At 44.0% G+C, this 18,632-nt stretch overlaps 1 protein-coding gene across 7 annotated transcripts in view; it reads left to right on the forward strand.

The window, feature by feature from the left end:
• The window catches only part of LOC8043998 (catenin delta-2), a 78,672-nt gene that overhangs the window by 16,516 nt on the left and 43,524 nt on the right, over positions 1-18,632 (forward strand). For 4 of the 7 annotated variants that reach the window (XM_040206901.3, XM_042289535.1, XM_042289531.1 and 1 more), the window contains exons 3-5: positions 11,425-11,496; positions 13,341-13,495; positions 16,307-16,381. In XM_040206901.3, coding sequence (XP_040062835.3) covers positions 11,425-11,496; positions 13,341-13,495; positions 16,307-16,381 — 302 coding nt within the window. The remainder of the gene's footprint in view (positions 1-11,424; positions 11,497-13,340; positions 13,496-16,306; positions 16,382-18,632) is intronic. The other 3 variants (XM_042289533.1, XM_042289534.1, XM_042289532.1) reach the window with 1 other exon arrangement.

The raw sequence follows: 18,632 nt of genomic DNA on the forward strand, positions 1-18,632 counted from the left end.
ACGCAGCATAGTTTTGGGTCGCATTAAAATAGTTCCTTTCTCCCGACCGTTGAACCCCCATAGTGAATAGGAAGCGAAGTGCCTCGGCGGCCATCGTAATTCACACTGGATGCCCGCGGCAAAGTGTTTCCTGGCGTCAGGTCTGAGTCACCGAGTAGTAATAAGGTTTCCCCCCTCTCTCTCTTTGACGGGGAGTGGGAAGAGGGAGGGGCGTCACACTGGCGGCGAGTAATCCGTCGACCTTTTCTTCTGCTCGTTAAATTCGGCGGCTGGCCGTTGGGGGAGAAAGCGTCGTCGTCGGCAATCATGCTTAGCGACCTTTGATGCAACTGTGGACATAAGGTCCGCGCGACATTGGCCGGTTGAGGGAGGGGGGAAGGGGACGGCGGTCGGGATCCATTTCTGGGGAGCACACACTATCATTCGTCCATTAGCTACTGTTGGCCCCTATACTACCATTTTTTTTTCCTTTTTTGCTTTTATTGGTTAGACGACGCGCTTTCGCTTTGATGACCACTGCGGCGGCGCTACTAGCGCATTGCGGCGCATAGCGCTTTTTTTTTCTAAGAGTACATTGAGCGACGGACTAAAGTGCAGTCGCTATTATTCCTAGAAAGCGAGCTCGTTTGCCAGAATGTGCAGCGGTCGGTGGTTGACTCTGCGTGGATATATCCGGAGCTCCCCTTTTTTTCCCCCTTTATCCCTTAGTGCTAGTAACTTTTGTATGTATGCATGCTTGTGTGTAGCTGCGTGTATAATAGCTTATATTTGCGTTCGTGTATGTATATGTTTGTGTGTGAACTCGACCGTCTTCTGCATCAATTTTGTTTTTCTTCTTAGCAACGCGTTTTCACCGGGGTCACTGACACGGGCACCCCGCGTCATGAAAATGAAACTATGGGGCATTTATATCTCTGGCGGAAAGGAAACATGATATCGGCCGCCATTCCTGGGGAAAGGGATACTAAAGGTTTCATCTGAAAGAACAACAACAACATGGGTTACAGCCTATTCATGAATATAATATCTGACATAAATCCCCAATCGCTCGCGTCTGCATTTTTCAGGGTGGTTGAGTATTCGACCAGCTTTGAGTGGATCTTCAACCGATAGTCTGTACTCTTTGCGATCGTTCTTCGTGCGGGCGATACCTCGTAGCATCGAAGCAACCGCTTTCTGCTGTTGCGCTAGCCTGCTCGGATCCGTCGGCTCGTTAAACTTTCACGCGCGGGTGTCGGCGGCGGACGCGAGGTCCTTCCTTCCTTCCCGCCCCGCCCGAGCGCCGGTGCATAAACACGGACGTGCCTGGGATTCCACCCTCCCTCCCGTCAGGCGCCCCAAAACAAAAGCATCGAATGAGGAAACGAACACTAACAACTAAATAAGCAAACGCGCTTTCCGGGTCTCTCCCGAGTGCTTCACTCCGTTCACCCCTAAGCTGAGAGGGCGATGTGCAAGTGCTCGCTGAACGAACCTGGATGCCGCTGTTCGAGTTCGATTAGATTCGAATTTTTCGAGCTTCTGTCTCAAAAGTTTGTCGAAAGTTGGGACTATTATCGGGATAAGAGCATCTAGAAAATATCGAGGAATCATCGGGGAAATTGTCAGAAAATCGGTTAAGTCAGGGAAAATGACCAGTGTTGGCGCCACGGACACACGAACGTGTTAGCTTATGTTTCCTTACTTGACCAGGGAGCCAGGTTTCATGCGAAGTTGGCCTCATTTAATCCGTTTTCACCGGATTAAATGAGGAACAGCCCGAGCAACGGCTGCAACCCCATCCTCTACATTTTCTCTGCTGGTGATGGGGGATTTTGAGGGATGTAATTTAGTAAACAACCTTATTACGCGCATGCGCAAAAAAAAAAAAATGAGCTGGCGTTATTTGGCGTAGGAAGGGCGCACTATTGGTTGAGTTGTATCGTTTTATTGTTTCACATTAATAAACTAGCTGGGGTGTTTGCCAAATTGTGGGTCGCTTCCCCAAAGAGGGACGCAACCCGCCAACTCAGCGGGGGTTCGCGAAGCAAGTCGGGAACTTGGTTTCACTGCGGCGGCGTCGACGAAGAGGAGGTACAGGTTCAACATCGGGCCGAAGTGCGAGTTGCGGTGTCCAAACTCCGCCCACGTTATGAGAAATCGTGCTCTTGGGAACATGCTCGCTGTAGCCATTAGAAACAGTCGTTCATGCTGGCATCCGTTCTTTTTTTGTGTGTGTAGTTGATTTGTGATTATTTATATTTTTGATGGGTCGCAGGGGTAGCATTTTGGGGAAACACTGAACCAACTAAAGCATGTAAGTCTATGGTTTTGCTTTAAAATGGTGTAAACATCTGTAATCATTTCATAAAATGCAAAATAAACAAATTTGTAAATTGTGTTTTTTCAAAAAAATCGAAATTTCCGTGTAGCGATTTTGGGCAACACTGTCCAAGGTCAAAGAAGTTGAAGTTCGTCGAACTTTTCCAGAAAGGTCCAAGGTTCAGCGAACCAGTGGAAATCTCGAGGTTTTACGTCGAACCTAGAGTTTGACGAAAGTTCGCGACCAAAGTCGTAATGCGGCTATCCTTTGTCACGTGATCACTCTCCCCCACACGTCCATGCACATTCAACCTTTTTTTCGATATTTTTTTTTGTATTAAACTATCTTTTATTGTGTTTTGTACCAAAGCAAATAATAATATAATATCATCCATTGGTAAAACTGTTTTCGTCCAAAAACTTTTACCTCCGTCTTCGTGTTTTTATTTTTGTTTGCCAGCTGAACTTGCTTTTGCCTTAACATAAAGTTGTTCTTTATCGTTTTTTCTTTCTTGACATATTGTGAGATTTTTTTTATTTATTTATTTATTTGAAGTTGCTAGGAAGTCTGGGAGGTAAAAAAATGGAGAAAAACGAAAGAAATATAATCGATTGGTCCTCGAGAACTTCATGAAGGGTCGATTTGTAGCGTGAACTTGGGTCGTTTTGTACCGGTAGCAGCGTGGCCCTGGGTATTTTTGGCGTTGCCTCTTGACGACTACTCGAATAACCTTTCCTCGTGAACTGTTACGTTCTGGGAAACGATATCGTCGGTCTTGCTGTTGCAAAACTGTGATCCATCAGCGCCCTTGCGCGCGCGCACAGCCAGAAAAAGAAGTCGGCGAACACTTGTTATTGCTTCTTGGAGGGAGCGCTCCTGGGTCTAACCGAACCGTGACGTGAACACCTGCGTGCGCCCGTACAAGTGTGTTCGCGAGTACTTGTGTCTTTGTTCGTAATACAGATACAGAACAAGGCGTAGCCACCCCCAGTTGTGAGAAGCCACACCTACCGGTGTGCTTCTCTTTCGGGACGATGCAAGATTTTGTGCTGTCGAACTGTGATGCCTGAAACTGGAGATTTCGGAAGCGAGTTGGATGAGGCTCGACTATTCCAACTTCTCGCGCAAAATCTTTTTTTTTTTTTTTTTTTAATTTTATTATGTGTGTTTGCGCGAAAATTTAGATCGAGCTGACACCTGGCCGAGGAAAAGCGCTGTATTCATTAAGTAGATGTGCTCTATACAAACATGGCCTCATTTACCCGCTCCAGATGTGGTTACTCGTATCGCTTTAGTGGTACGAGATCTGATCACGGCCGAAATATTACTTCAAAGGGATGCCGCGTACTCCATCACTAAAACCGATTTAAAGATGCGACCAGCGGCTCTTTAGCGGACGGCAAGTGGGTTAAGGCCCATTCACACACTTGCGACCTCTTAGAACCGGGTGCCTTGGAACCTCTTAATATCTCTTACGACGAGAGGACACACTGGCGCCATCTATTGGGTAGCAGTGTAAACTTGGAGGTCCGGCATATTTTCCATTTCTCTCGCGCATTATCCTTTCTTGGCTCGAAAATCCTTTGTCAACGTTATGAACGAGCCTTTCTCGTAGATAATACCCACATTTGACCTCGGAAATCCCGCACAACCTTCGCTCTTAGGAAATGCAGTTCCAGGGTCACCGCATAGATGGCGCCAGCGTGCCAGTGTTATTTCGTTGTAAGACATTTTAAAAGGTTTCAACAGGTCTCGTCTCTCTCGGCCGTATTCGGTTGCAAGTGTGTGAACGGACCTTAGTCAAGGGACACTGGCACAGCACCCTCGTGACGTCACATCGTGATGGAGCTGCGGTTGGTTGGTTGTACCGCGTACCGCAGCATTTTCGTGGCGTCACGTCGTGGGCCGTACGGCTGATAATCAGTTTTGCCATCCCTTTAGCTGATAGTTTCGGTGTTGCCGTCGACGCCCGAAACCAAATTTTGAGCCGGGATGTTTATAAAGCTTCACCGAATATCGAAGAAGAAAATATATATACCTTGTAAATTGGAGGCACTGCTTTGGCTGGAAATACTTCAGTGAGAGATCGCACTCTTCCACGGTTCTTTGGCTGTGCTTTCACACTTGTTTTAGCAAGGGGAGTGGTAACAATTTTATAAAATATAAAATTAACTTTGTTGAATTAACCTGAGACTGGTGTAGAGAAAAAAAAAAACATAAAAACGCAGAAGTCTCTTCTACGTTTTGTTTCTTCTCTACCCAAGTCTCAGGTTAATTCAACAGGGTTAATATTCACCAGCTCGCCTGAACCCTTGCGATACTTTCTAAAATTAACTACTTTATAAATTATTTGTTGCCCGAAATTCAGAGTGTTCCGTAGAAGTCGAGCAACACTGTCCATAAATCTTAGTTGGTCTATTTTTCTGAAAGGTCGAAATTCCGCCAAAGCAGTCCAACTTCCAAATTCGGCAAAGGGTCGCGATGTCCCTACCTGGAACGCCTCTTTTCTTTTCTCTTTTTGTTTTTCATTTGTTGCATTGTCTGCTAACCAAAAGACAAGCTGGCGACATTTAATCGGAATGAAGCGACAAATAAGGGGGGCGCAGCTCGTTTCAGCAGCTATAACTCTGTTGTCAGGAAGACAGAGACGCGACCGCCGAGAAAATACTGGGCCGTTGGGGGGGACAACACGCTCGGAAAGCAGACGAAAAAGGAACGGGCGAGCGACCGGCTGCTGGGGCAACGCTACGGATTCCCGGAGAACGAACGTCGTCTGCTACGTTTTCGTTCCTTTTCTTTTTCTTTTTTTTTTTTACGATACGTTTCGTGTCGTCCCGCTCTGTCCCCCTCTGGTACGGCCGTCGACGCTTGTTCGCTCGCCGACACGCTCCTACTTCTCGGGTTGTCGCCGAGAGCTCGGGAGAGTCCAAACCCATTTTTCTTCCTTGGCATTCCCTCCTTTTGCACGCGCAGCTATATTTCCGTTTCGCGTTATGGTGGACCGCAGTGGAGCCTACGAGCCGACCCAGCCGATGTGAATGTGTCACGTGATTATGCGCATCCCGTAACGTCGCTGCGTACCTCCTGGGGGTCACGTGACACTCGCGCTGCGTCGGATTGGCTTCGATGCCTCGTAGCATCTGCTGCGATCCATCCTAAGGGGAAAGCGGAGCCTGGACGAAGAGGGCGTCCCAGCGGCGAACGCCGCCCCAAAAAAGTGCGAAAAAAAGAAAAATAAGATCGACAAGAACCGGCGACGGGTGCCTTTCGCGTGTTCGGTCGGAGCCGTCGGAGCATTCCACCCGCCTCCCCCACACACCACTCCGAGGGTGTTTTTGGTATCGTCCGTTTCCTGGGTGAGAGCGGATTGTTGTCGGAACGTCGCCGCCTGTTTGTGTCGTCGGTTGGTCATCGGATCGTGGGAGTAATACCTAGGGGAAGTGTGTGTGACTGATGAAACGCGGTATTCGTGTGAAACCTTGCCGGGGCGGCAAGCTGCGATGGGAAAAATGTCAGTTGTTTGCCTGGTGAAGAGAAGAGCAACGTTGGTTTTGTTGTCTATCAGGGTGCTGGGAAAACTCTGGACAGTATTTGTTATTCCAAGTCTCAGAAGAGCAAGTTGGTTTGTGGCTCGAAGATTGCAGTGCAATGTTTACCCCATTCAGTTGATTGAACAGCAAAAGTTACCACAGTGTTGATTTGATATTCTTACTTAATTAGTTACCGTAAAATACTGGGGAAGCGCCCACTCAAAATTTTGAGATAATCATGAAAAAATGGGGGATGGGCGCTTGTCCGGTCATCACTTCTACATATCAATGTACTGTGCATATTTTCTCAGATTTTACAAATTTGGGAATGGGTGCTTAATGTGGTATGGCCGGATGCACGGTATTCTACGGTAGTAGCAATTAAGCATTAAATGCGACTGTGGAGGCGGAACTCTCCCGACATCGTCTATTGCGGCAAAAATTCAACTGGTATAGTCGCCCCAAGTTCATTTGCTCTCTGGGTCAAGTAAAAATTCAATTCCAGTGACGTGACTGCTGCGCCAATTGCGCCAAAGAGCTTACTTTGCTACATCCTGCTACATTTTACCAAAATATGAGGAATTTGCATCAACATTGTGCCAAAAGCTAGTTTCGCTTTACCAATGCAGAAACAAATAGCTCAGGCGTCGCTACACTGCCAGATTGTTGTAGCATGCTTGCGCGAGTTTTTAAAACTTTTGGATATATAAAGCGTAATTCGACATGACCTTCGTATCAAATATGACTCAGTACATGGAAGTTTAGGAACATTCATTTCTCATTTTTGGGGTCCGTTTGGAAGGTTCAATTTGCTTCGTTGAGTGCACTTCCTCCATTGGATGGAATGATCTGCAACCATGTGTCGTGCATTTGGAAAAAGGGAGAAATAAAACTTTGTGTATTCTGATTGGCAACATATATGTGGCAGTAAAATTTACTAAATAAAACTGTGATCAGCTTATATGATGGACTGCGGCATTCTAAGAAGTTGAGTTTAATGGAGAACACTTCATACTTGGGTATTGGCAAAGGTGTCATGTTTCTTAGTTGATCAGGTGTAGCTGGGCGGGACCATAGGTTTAATTTTTGTTTCATTAACACCTCTAAATATGCCCATAGCTCTTTGTGGATGCAGTCAGTAAAGTTTAAATTAAAACAAGGTTTACTTTAGCACTGAAATGAAAGCTTGGGTATAGCATTATTAAGTTCAGCTGGATTTTTTAAGGCACATTTATTCTCCACACGCTGACTTTGCACCATCATAAGCTTCTACATTTGAGATCCCATTGAGGTGCAGCTTTGCAACTTAATTATGCTTTGCAATCGATTCTAAGATGTGTTGACCAAGCAGGTAGGCTGTTTGTTGTTTGTTTGTTTATTAATACTGTTAGCCTAGAAGGGCCAATACAGGGGGGATTTTTAGAACTCAATACAATAGAAAGCAAAATGTACATTTTGGGTCAATGTTTTGGCTACACACTTAAGGTTTTAGACACAGTTTGACTGCCCACGACCCACAATAAGAAACAAACACACAAAATCAAGCAAGCACAAGCCATACTGCTCACAACTCACAATAATTAGCAAAAACGTTCAGTAGGCTCAATCAGACATGTAAAAAGCAAAAATGAATACAGCATAAAGTCTAGCCTGCACTATAGGACAATATGAAGGCGAGCCCATTTTCAAATTGGCTTAGAAAGTCCATCTTCCCTGTATCATAAAGAAGAAAGTTCCAGTCCTCTATAGTTTGTGGAAAGAGTGAATATTTAAATGTGCCTGTGCATGTCATTAGAGGTGTGATTTTATCTGGATGGCTGCTTCTGACCGGACAAGATGTTTGAGGCTTTATGGTGGTGTTGGGCATCAGTTGAAAAGGTTTCGATGGATTGAATAAAGAAATATTAACCTTGCCATTTTTCGTCGGATCTTCAAGATGTGGCAGACATCTTGAAGATCGATGAAAAATAGCAAGGTTAAAATTCCTTTATCCAATGCATCGAAACCTTTTCAACTGACGTCCAACACCACATAAAGCCAGAAACATCTCGTCTGCTTTAGGACGCCGCCATTTTTAAAATCCAGGGGGCTAGATGATTGCTCCATCTTTGCCAAAATTGTTGGAGAGAGAAAAAAGTCTGAGCTGCTTTCCGCCATCTGGTGTTTGACAGTAGCAACGGAGCGGTTTAGACAAGCTTAGCTCGTCCATGGCATGTAGGAGACATGTCCGCATCGCAGGACGAGTCAGGCTCGTCATTGGGAGAATTAGTACAGCGAGTGTGGACAAGTGAGACTCGTCCATGGCAGTTAAAGGGTATAAGTGATTTCCATTTCCAATATTTTCTGGTTGACTGCATTCAGTTGCTTAGAAACAGACTGCTGTGTAGTTTCGATTTCTCTGATATCCTTGCTCATTGTCTTCCGCCCTTTCAGAAGTTGTTCCAAGACTTGTTAGACAGTGACTGGACAGGGGTTGGTTTTTGCGTCCCCAGCGAGCATTGGAAGCATTGAGACACATTGTAGAACACCTTTTACACTCATTTTGGGGCATGGCAGGACAATAATAAACCTATTGTCTTTTCTATAGCACTTCCCAAGTTGTCTTCATTCGGAAAGTTTTGCCGTGTATTTCATTTGAACAGGCCGACACATGAATCTTTATCTTAGGATAGCTTTTGCCGTACAATGAGTAAGAATAGAGAATACCCATGTTTGGTCCTCCAAAAGTGTTTTTGCTGCTCCAAGTGGACTTTTGGCCACTTCAAGTGAACTTTTGGCCACTCCAAAAGGTGCTTCAAAATTACTCGAACCAATCATCTCACCAGAATTCTTAAAGTCCTTTTGGCCACTCACACTCTGGTTGTAGGTAAGCATGCTGAAGAAGTCATTTTCTCGTTTTCTGCTATGGTAATACCATCAACTATACCCAAGTGAATGATGAAATGGGCGCCTAAAATATTTAGCAATCTTCTTTCAAACTGCCGCAGGGTGCACACATCTTGCTTCTGCCAAGGGCTCACTCGTCCACTCGCTTTTTAGTGAGGTGTAACCAATATTCTATCGTTACTTGACCCGTGTGCAAACATACAGCAAAAAGCCATATCACGCAGCTTTGGAAAGGAGCTTTTGTTGCTATCGCTGCAACCGCAAGCTCGGGAGCAACATTTTACATTGACGAGAATGCCCAAATCGACCTGTTTCTGGCAAGACACGAATTTCCTTGGAAGTGGCACTTGTGGGCTTTGTTGTTGCTTGTACCTATCCAACACGTTTTTTGCGCCGAAGGCTGGGCCCAGCTTTTGGAAGGCAGTCGTGTCGGTCGTGGCAGCGCAGGGACAGAGAAAGCACGTCTGAAAGCCACCAAACTAGTTCTTGTGGCACGGGAGGGCAGGAGAGGAAAACAAAAAACAAACAAATGCGCCCTAATCTGGGTCAAGTCCAGTGTCCTACTTGCTTATATCGCTTTGGGGGAATAACACGACTCAAAGTCAATCCACTTCCTTGTGGTTGTTTTTTCTGTTTGCTTTGTGGCCGTGCAGGCCACAGAAATTGCTGAAAAGGTCAGCTTTGCAAAGTTGTGTCGCTGTTTTGTTGTTTCTTTTTTTTCTTTTTGTCTGAGTTGATGTTTGGAAGAGCCTCAAGCACTGGTCTTCTTCATTCATTTCCTTTCCCAGTGTTGTTTTGGTGCAACAAGCCTGGAAGCATTTTCTTTTTATCTAAGCATATTTGATGAATATAAATTTGGGTTCAATTTTTGCTGTAATAAATTTTTATTATTTATATTATATTATTATTATATATTAACCCTTTTGTGAATGGTGTTATCTCTCAAACGTCCAATATTTCTTTTAAGCAGCTGACTAGGGTACATTTTCTCGTTTGTGTATAGTTTGTCCTTTAATTGTTGGGGAGTAAGGTATAGTTGTAACCCTTAAGGGGCAAGAAAGTTAGAGAAAGAGAGAGAAAACTTTATTCAAACCACCCTTGTTCACGCTGTGTAATCTAGAAAATGGGATCCTTCGATAAGACCTTGGTGGGCCAGGCCAGAGCCTGAAGGGACTAATAAAGTTGAAAGCTGAGCTACTTGGTAGTCTTTATACACGGTGAACAAAAACAGCACAAAAGACTAGGAGAAAAGAAGGAACATGCACGACAGGAGAGGTGCTGTCCTGTTGTGTACGTTCCTTTTTCTGGCCTTGTCCTTTGGACTATTTTTGTTCACTTGAGGGGGATATTGTGGAGGCCTTGCTTTGCACATGGGCAATGTGCAAAGCAAGCCGAGGCCAAAAAAAAAAAAGACATTACCCAAATTTGTTTTTTTTAGGTTATGTTTTTAACAGGTAGTTTTATCAGCTTTCAAATATCCTGGTGGATACTGTCCGAAAGCTCCACTCCTGTGACTATAAAGTATTTTTTCTGGAATAAATTATTTCCGACATGCCTTCACTGTCTAAAGTGCAGCTTTCTGAACTTTCAAACGTGTTAACCTCAATTTCACATTTTGGCATTAAATCTCGGTTCAGGAAAACTATCATCTGATGATGAATTGATATGTGGAGCCAGTTTTTGAAGTTTTTATACTGAAATATGTGGAAAATGTGGCTGTGAGCCTACTTTCTGCATTTTTATGGTCTTTTGTTATGAAAAGCTGCAGCATCTTCAACCTAAAAAATAAAAACATCTTTACATATTTTTTTTTAATTTTATATTAAAAAGGGTATAATTCTTGTAGTTTCTTTCTGTAGCCATGTGACATCGGTGTTGTACTGTATGTTTCGCCAAAAGAACTGGTCTAGCATTACCATCTCTAAATGATAGTTTTCCTCAGGTGATGCAGTGTTTTTTTTTTATGTACTTTTACGTAATTTCTTTAAAGGATAAACTTGTTAACTTTAAACTTTGTATGTCATCCTCTTTCCAGCTATGAATATACCCTGCAAATTTCTTACAAATAAAACTAATGGTTAAAATGTTTGCCTTCCTGTGTAATGTACTCTCTTAATTTTCAAAGAAAACATTTTGTTGCTCTTGATATAAATAGCAGCAAGCTGAATGTGAAACTGCTAATATGTAGTTAAATGTTGCAAAGATTAAGTTTGTGTGCATTTATTGACTTTTTATACCTAAGCTGTTGCATTTTGAATTGTTAGGTAAATTGGTTCTCTTTGGAGATATTCAAGTCTGTGACATCTCTTTTAATTCTAGCAAGAATCACGCTCCATATCAAGAAGTAATGGCACGAATGTTTGAATTTAGAAAGTGCTTTTGCGAATATACACGCTTATTACATTAATAGCATGTCTATCCATGTAATGATATATTTGGTAGGCTTTGAGATTTTAATTTCTTCTCTTCACAATTAATGGGCAGTGTTTAAATTGTCTCACCAGGGCGATTGGCTTTGTTTTATGCAAAAATTCTTAATGTTTATAGCCTGTGATGAATGCTCTGTCTATTTAGTCTGGTTGTGGCAGAATGTTTTTATTCTTGGGTTTCGTTTGCCACTTGGGCGTATGAAAAACTGGTGTAAAGTGTTTTTTTTTTTGTGTTATCTAAGACAGTAACTTAATTGTGATTGCACTATTTTTTCAGGAGGCCCAATTTGAACTTCTTACGAGGCAACTAGAAGCCGAACGTCAAACTGTAGCCAGCCAGCTTGAAAAGGTATGTGATCGAGTGCAAGTCCTGAAACGATCAGTCACAGTCATACTTCAATGTAGCTCAAGAGCGCATTTTAACAGACCAAGAATACAAGACGTGATAGCACTGCTGGCATATATAGGCATGCCAAGAGCAGAGGTCGGCATTTTAAGTCCCCCTCACTCACCCTCACAGCTACACTCACCTTCAGCCCCTCACTCACCCTCATCCTCACAGTGACACTCACCTTCAGCCCTTCACTCACCCTCACTGAACCTCACGGCCCTCACACACTCATGGCCGTCACGCCTCACATACTCACCGCCCTCATTGGCCCTCACCGCCCTCACGGTCCTCACGCACTTATGGCCCTCATGCCACTCAGGCCCGCTTCAGATAGGGCTAGTTTGCCCAGAAACTTGACGTCGCAACACCAACAACACAGGCCGCCCGTGTTCGCACGCAGCAACCAATTGATGCAATTTGCCATTATCATCATGAAATTTTATTTTTTCTGCACAATTTAGACACACAATTACGCACTATAAATGTGTGTTTATGCATTTAGATCTCGTTGAGTATACTAATGCATCTTTCTGAAACAGTTTATTTCCAAAAACTATCAATTTCAAACCAGAACCAAGTCTTTTGTTGTTATCATCACTGGCACAAAGTATCATGTGAAAATATCGCGTCCCTGATTGGATGCAGCCGCGTCAAACGTCTTCGAATTGCTCCGAGTTGCTCGCTTGTTTCGAGTCGGACCCGATCTCAGCAATTCGTGTCGATCTAGAGAAAGCTATGGAACAATCTGCCATCAGCACCGAAATTGCTGAGAAAGTTGCTCCGTCTGAAGGGGGCCTCACGCACTCACCGCCCTCATGCCCCCCATGCACTCATGGCCCTCATGCCCCTCACGCACTCATGGACCTCAAATCCCTTACGCACTCACCACCCTCACAGCCCTCACACCCCTCACGCCCCTCGTGTCACTCACACACTCTCTGCCCTCACGCCCCTCACACTCATGGCCCTCACACCCCTCACGCACTCACCGCCCTTACACCCCTCACACACTTATGGCCCTCACGCAACTCACCGTCCTCACGCCCCTCACGCACTCATGGCCCTCACACACTCACGGCCCTCACGCACTCACAGTCCTCACACTCAAAAATTTTCCTGGTTCAGAAACTCACTGACCCTCACCTGACCTGTGAAGATGAGGATGAGTGAGGGCCCTCAGGAGTAAGGTTTGCTGAGGTGTGGCCAAGAGTGATGTTGCGTGGACAAAAAGAAGGCATATAACTGGTGTAGTAAATATTTAAGGGACACTAAAGATGCTTTTGAGTTTGTGTTTTCATTTCAATCACTTAATCCTTTCACTCTAAGTACCTGAAAAACCCCAAATCAAGGTCATGCACAACCCTTTTTGAAGAAGAAAAGCCGTGTCACAAAGTTTGATTGCATTCTTAAGAAAATGGGTCCTGCACTATCATAATTTGGGCTTTTTTAGGATTCTAAGAGCAAGGTTAAGAGATTGCTCTAAGCATATTGTGGTACTGAAAGGTCAGAGGGAGCTTAAAATGCTTGTGCAAGCACTTGAGTTACTGCTCTGTGGTAAAAAATATGCTGACGTAGTACGGATTTTTATCTTGTAGATTGACTTTACAATAGGGAGGCTCAGACAGTGACTTTAGCGCAGATGAAATTACTGGCTTGGAACAAAAGATTCACAATGCTCGGGCACTTTTTTTCTGACAACTGACATAAGCATAACTGCTTTTGTTGCCGTGTGACCCATTGGCAGATGAACTCATAGTTTTTGTGATCATTATTTTTTTTTTGTTGTTGTTTCTTATTCTCAGTTCAAGCTGAGAGATCGAGACGACGTTGGAAGCGTTTCAAGCGTTTCGGTGACCGGATCAGCCGAGGAGCCTCCCAGCAATTGGAGGTCCCCGCAGCTCGGAAACTTTGCGACCGACGACCAGGAAACCCGTCCCAAGATGACAGACTCTCATCTGTGAGTGTCTCTGACCAAACCTTTTTACTATTTCCTTAGTGCACGGCACATTTACCCCTTGTTACCTTTCTGCCCGGTTTCGTAGGCGCAATAGATCCGTCTCTGTAGACTAAAAAGTATGGGCATTCCTCGGCGAATGTTTTTCCACATGCTTTCATGAGCATGTTCCCACGCATGTTTGTGTACCTCGTGTATGTCGTTAGCATAGCATCACGTCTACTGTCATTCCTTGGGCATAAGTCAACCTTTCTGCGAGCAAAACCTACCTGTTTTCTTTGCCATAGATAGCCAATCAGTAAAGTGTGAGCAATCCTAACAAATTATAAATTTGAGGCGGAGCCACGAACATGTTCCGGTTCTGCCTCAAATTTGTGCTTGGTGTCCCACTTTGTACGATGTATTGAGGTCCAAAAGTTGCCTCAGTCACCTAACTAATTCGCTGGGTTCCATACATAGATCTTGATGGCTTTTTGTGCTCTGCAGGAAGAAAGGCATAATGGTTTTGTTTGCAAGAAGGCTGTGGTATGTTGGCATTTGAGCAGAGTTCCAAAGTGGTTTACATTGCTTGAGAATTTTGTTTAACTAAATCTTAGGTCGCTTGCATTGTCGATACTTCACTCATTATCACCTTGAAAACAAGCTTTGTCACCCTTCGCGTTGCATCCAGTGTCTTAAACCAAAGAGTTCGGCTTGCTTGTCATACCCTCACATTTATCCTTGATCCCGTTCAAATCCTGGGTGTGATTGTGCTAGCGGGCAACCCTAAGATTGAAATCGGAGAGATAGTTGGAAAGCACATCGTGGTTGTTTTGCTACCTTGCACTACATTGTTTCATTTTGTCGTTGCTCGAATGTTGGAAGTTGTAAAGTGCACCCACCCGATGTTCCCGAGCGTTCTTCCAAGCTTTCTGTGACTGCATCTTGTACACGATGCTCTCCCAACCTCTTAGCTGACGGCCGCACACATCCCTCAGTTTCTAGTTGTAGCTTTCCTGCAAATGCTCGTTGCAAAAGTGAGTGCCTCTACCCTTGGCAGTGCGCTCTGCTGCTCTGTCATGGTAGTACTTTGAACTTGTATGTTTGCAGTGTCGCCCGCTAGGTTTTTTTATTCATACGATAGAATGACTTTTACTGTAATATTGACTTAGTCATGGCTCTGGTACTAGAGCTGATGAATGTTCCGGAGTGCCAAAACCCCTTAACCCCATTTAACTAACTTCACAACTTTGTTGCTGGGTCGCAATTGAGGACTTTGAAGTGGATGCTGCAGGCAGTTTAATTGAATTGGGATGAGCAGAACTGGCACAGACTCAAGCAGGCCAGCATTCTCATTTCAGGGACCAGATTATGAGCTGTTTGTTATAAAATTCCCTAGTGAAAACAATTGCAGTTATCGCCGCCCTGGCCTGCCATAAATCACCAGCTGTTCGGAGCTTTCGTGTAAATGTTACGCATTAGTAAGAAGTCACAGTGCTCGTGTGTAACATTACATGTTACACGGGAGTTTCTTTTTGTTTTTCTCCTGGCGCCGAGATTGCTGGCAACGAGCGCTCGGAAACCTAGAAGGCCTCAGTTTTTGCAGTATTTGCGCGGGCAATGGAATGCTGTACCCTCAGAATATTAGGTCACTCTAAGCGATGCCCGGCAACTGAGGATTTGTCGCCGTAGAATGATATTTGATTGGGTATGATTAAGAAACATACTGTTCCTGAAAACATTTACCGGAACTGCATCTGAGCTAAATGGGGCATTCGAATCAGTTATCGAACCGACCGGACAACCTCAGCCTGACAGATCAGGTGTAGACGGTTTGGTGCGGGTTAGCTGGACTTGGTGCATGCGTTGTACTGAAACTGAAAGTCATTTCCTTGGGATGAAGCAACCCGTGCTTAATTTTGAAGGTACGGTAACTTACTCTATGCTATAGTCACCGGCAGGGTGAGAATGACAGAGCTATTCTTTCAGATTGCCTTCCACCATGCTTCGACTGCGCGTGCATGCTCGAAACTCGCGTGACACTGGAACATTATCGATGGTTGGAAGCTCGCGCTGAAGACGGGATAGCCGGAAGCCCTCCCTGCCGCCCTCATCCTGTCGGCTACTATTACGGTTTACGACTTGCTCTATGAGTCTAATACAAAGCATTACGTATATGATCTTATCGAAGCATTATGGTAGTTAGCAGAGCTGACTCTCTGTAAATTAAAAAAGTTACCGTTCCAGACTTCCGTGGCACGTTTTGGATAACCCCATCGCTACTCTCGATTGCCCTTTTCGTTTTATGTCGGGTTGTTGGAGAAACCTCGGCATGTTGGAGAGATACGCTGGTACAGAGGGTAATTATAAAGAAAGGTTTGCTGCCGGAGCCCGAAACCTTGCCTCGTCGCTGTTGCGGCATGCTCTTTGCTAGCTCGGGGCATCCCAAATGATGTCCTCTCTGGACTCGATTTTCGCCGCATCGATTGTTTGGTCGGCCGCATTTAATAAGCGTGCGGTCTTTTTGGGGGGGGTCTCATCCCAACAACCAATCTTGAGGACCCTCGCAACACGCCGAGGGTCCTCCGGATAATTAGGACCTCTTCCAAAACAAGCGAGCGGCAAAAAAAGAAAAAGACGAAAGAGCGAAAATCAACAGTGGGGACGGCAGCCTCCGTTTGCACTGCCACCGGCGTTTTTAGAAGTGGGGGTGGGAGAGCACTGCTGCCGTCGCTTGTTTGCGTGTCCCAGCTTGGCAACTTCCCTCCTTTCCCCTGCTTCTCTCTCTCTCTCCCCCTCTCTCTCCCACTCACCGCCTCTCCCCTGCCTCCGCAGCATCATTAACCGAAAGACGGAATCGACAGAGGAAGAACACCTAGTGCGCACTGAGCTGGTGGAGAGAATGCAGAGGTTGGTGTTGTCACAGATACGAACCGCTAGACATCAAACGGATGTAAAATGACTTTCTAAAAAAAGTATCTTTTCTGTTTTTTTTTAATTCTGAAACTGCTTGATGTGAAAACGTGAGCGAAAAGGTGCAAAGATTCTCAGAGAAAAAAAAAAAAAATTGAAATCATACTTTGGACTCTTGAGCAAGCATGCTTCTCTGGCCGTTGAGGTCTGCGAATCTGGGTGAAATTCTAAATGTGTGCTCCACGATTTTGCGAATTCTTTAAGTTTATGGCATTCAAGTAACTAAGAATGCTCGTTGGTACTTAACGATATCCACTGCGTTTACTAAATTGGATCTAAAAGAGTTTTTTTCTTGATATTGTTGGTTTCTTTCTGGGCTTCAAAATGAATGATGGAATGAAATTGGAAATTGCAAAAAGGTATTGGCCACTTGAAATTGGGCTTTTTTTTAGCATAGTTATGACCAGTGAGCACTTAGTTTCTTATTTTGGATTTTGTGCAAACTGCGTATAAATTTTCATGTTTTTGCTTCAGAAATACTCTTCCCTGCTTCTAAAGTTTAGATGCTTGCTTCTCTTGACGTTTTTTCTTATTGCTTAGAAAATGTTTTCTTAAAAACAAAACTGTGTTGATAGGCTTACATTTTTCATATCAGGCAATTTCTTTACTCTTAAAAAAAGATGTTGCAAGTTCTGGGGCAGAGTAAAGGCAGGAAACTCGTTACTGTGATTTAGTGGCGCGTTATTGTTATGGAAGCTTTTTTTTTAATCTACCTCGTGGGCAGAAACTAATTTCAAGAAAAGATTTTCGCTTGTTAGTGTGCCTATTATAGCTGAAAACCAAAGAATGCATGGAGTTTTGGCTGCAGGTCATCGAGCATAGTGAGAAGAAATTATGAAAATAAAAACTAGAATTTCGACATTTGTACCTTAATTCTACATTCAATAAATCGGTTCTGTCTACCATTCACTATACATTTTTACTGCAGAATACACTTCATGTTCGTACACTGAATCTGTCATTGCAACAACAAATTTACTTTATGTCATGAAACCTTTAACCACCTAAAACTGGGGAAGGTAGTCATACATAAAAGAACTCGAGAGTAGAGTGCCATAGTTTTAGGTCTATATCGTCGCACAGTTGTAAAGTCGCACCTATAAACGGCCATTTCCACCAAAAGTCGGTACATAAGTCGCTCCTTGTTATAAGTCACACTTCTTTGTTGTAAATGATGATACAGCATGCATCTTGCACAGTTACAGTTCATACATATAAAAAAAAACTCATTCAAGTTGCACCGTTGGGTAGTACACACCAACAGAAATTTTCTGGGCAAAACTGCGACCTATGCACCGGAAAATAGGGTAGTTATGTTTCTCTAACCTAAGATATTTAGCACGTCAGGAAGTGACACTCTCTGATAGTTAACAAATTTCTGTGACGAGTTTCCTGCCTTGCTTTTCCGTCATCTTTGTCAGGCATGACTCCTGCGGCATTCTTTGTCATTTTCCCGCCTGCATGCCACGTGGCGAATGAAGTGCACGCTTCAGTGAGCATTGCACCCAACCCTCGTGCACTGCTGCCCTTCAAAATAGCTTAGCCTTTAACTTGTGACGATAGAGTGTGCAACGTTGGTAGTGTCTTCAAATCTCGCAAGTGGTGTATCGCATCAGTGAACAGTGTTTTAGTAAATGGCAGCATTTGTTTTTTTAAATATGTTTTCCTTTGGCCCAAATGGGTTATCACTACTATTAGCATTTTTTTGTGACAATGTTTAAGCCTCTAGGACTTGTCTGCAGGTCAAGTATTTTCTGACAAAGCATTGTTTGCTAGGACGATTGTTCACTGAACCGTTGCTTGCTAAAACATCTGGAACCCCAAGTCGTAGAGCACATGCTAACAATGTTCTATTAAGAAGTATTGCACTACCAGCTTGCGGTAGACTCCAAGGCATTTAGACTCTAATTACTGTCACTTAAATGTCCCTGTTGAATTTTGGGAGTTCCTTTTTGTGTTAAAACATGGACATAGGTGGACTGTAATGTTGGCAAATGTTGACTTAAGTGTGCATACAACAGACCTGCATAGATACTGAGGTCAGCGAAAGATGATTTTGCCGCAAGACGGACGATATGGCTAGTTTTGAAATGGCAGCCATTTTGTTTGCATTGTTTGCATACTTGGGTTTTTTGTAGGTAATGGCTTGTGGCATTAGTGAAAAGTAATTGTTTAGATCTTAGTTTAA

Source organism: Ixodes scapularis, unplaced genomic scaffold, assembly GCF_016920785.2.
Source record: "Ixodes scapularis isolate PalLabHiFi unplaced genomic scaffold, ASM1692078v2 PGA_scaffold12__126_contigs__length_90152505, whole genome shotgun sequence".
Taxonomy (NCBI): Eukaryota; Metazoa; Arthropoda; class Arachnida; order Ixodida; family Ixodidae; genus Ixodes; species Ixodes scapularis.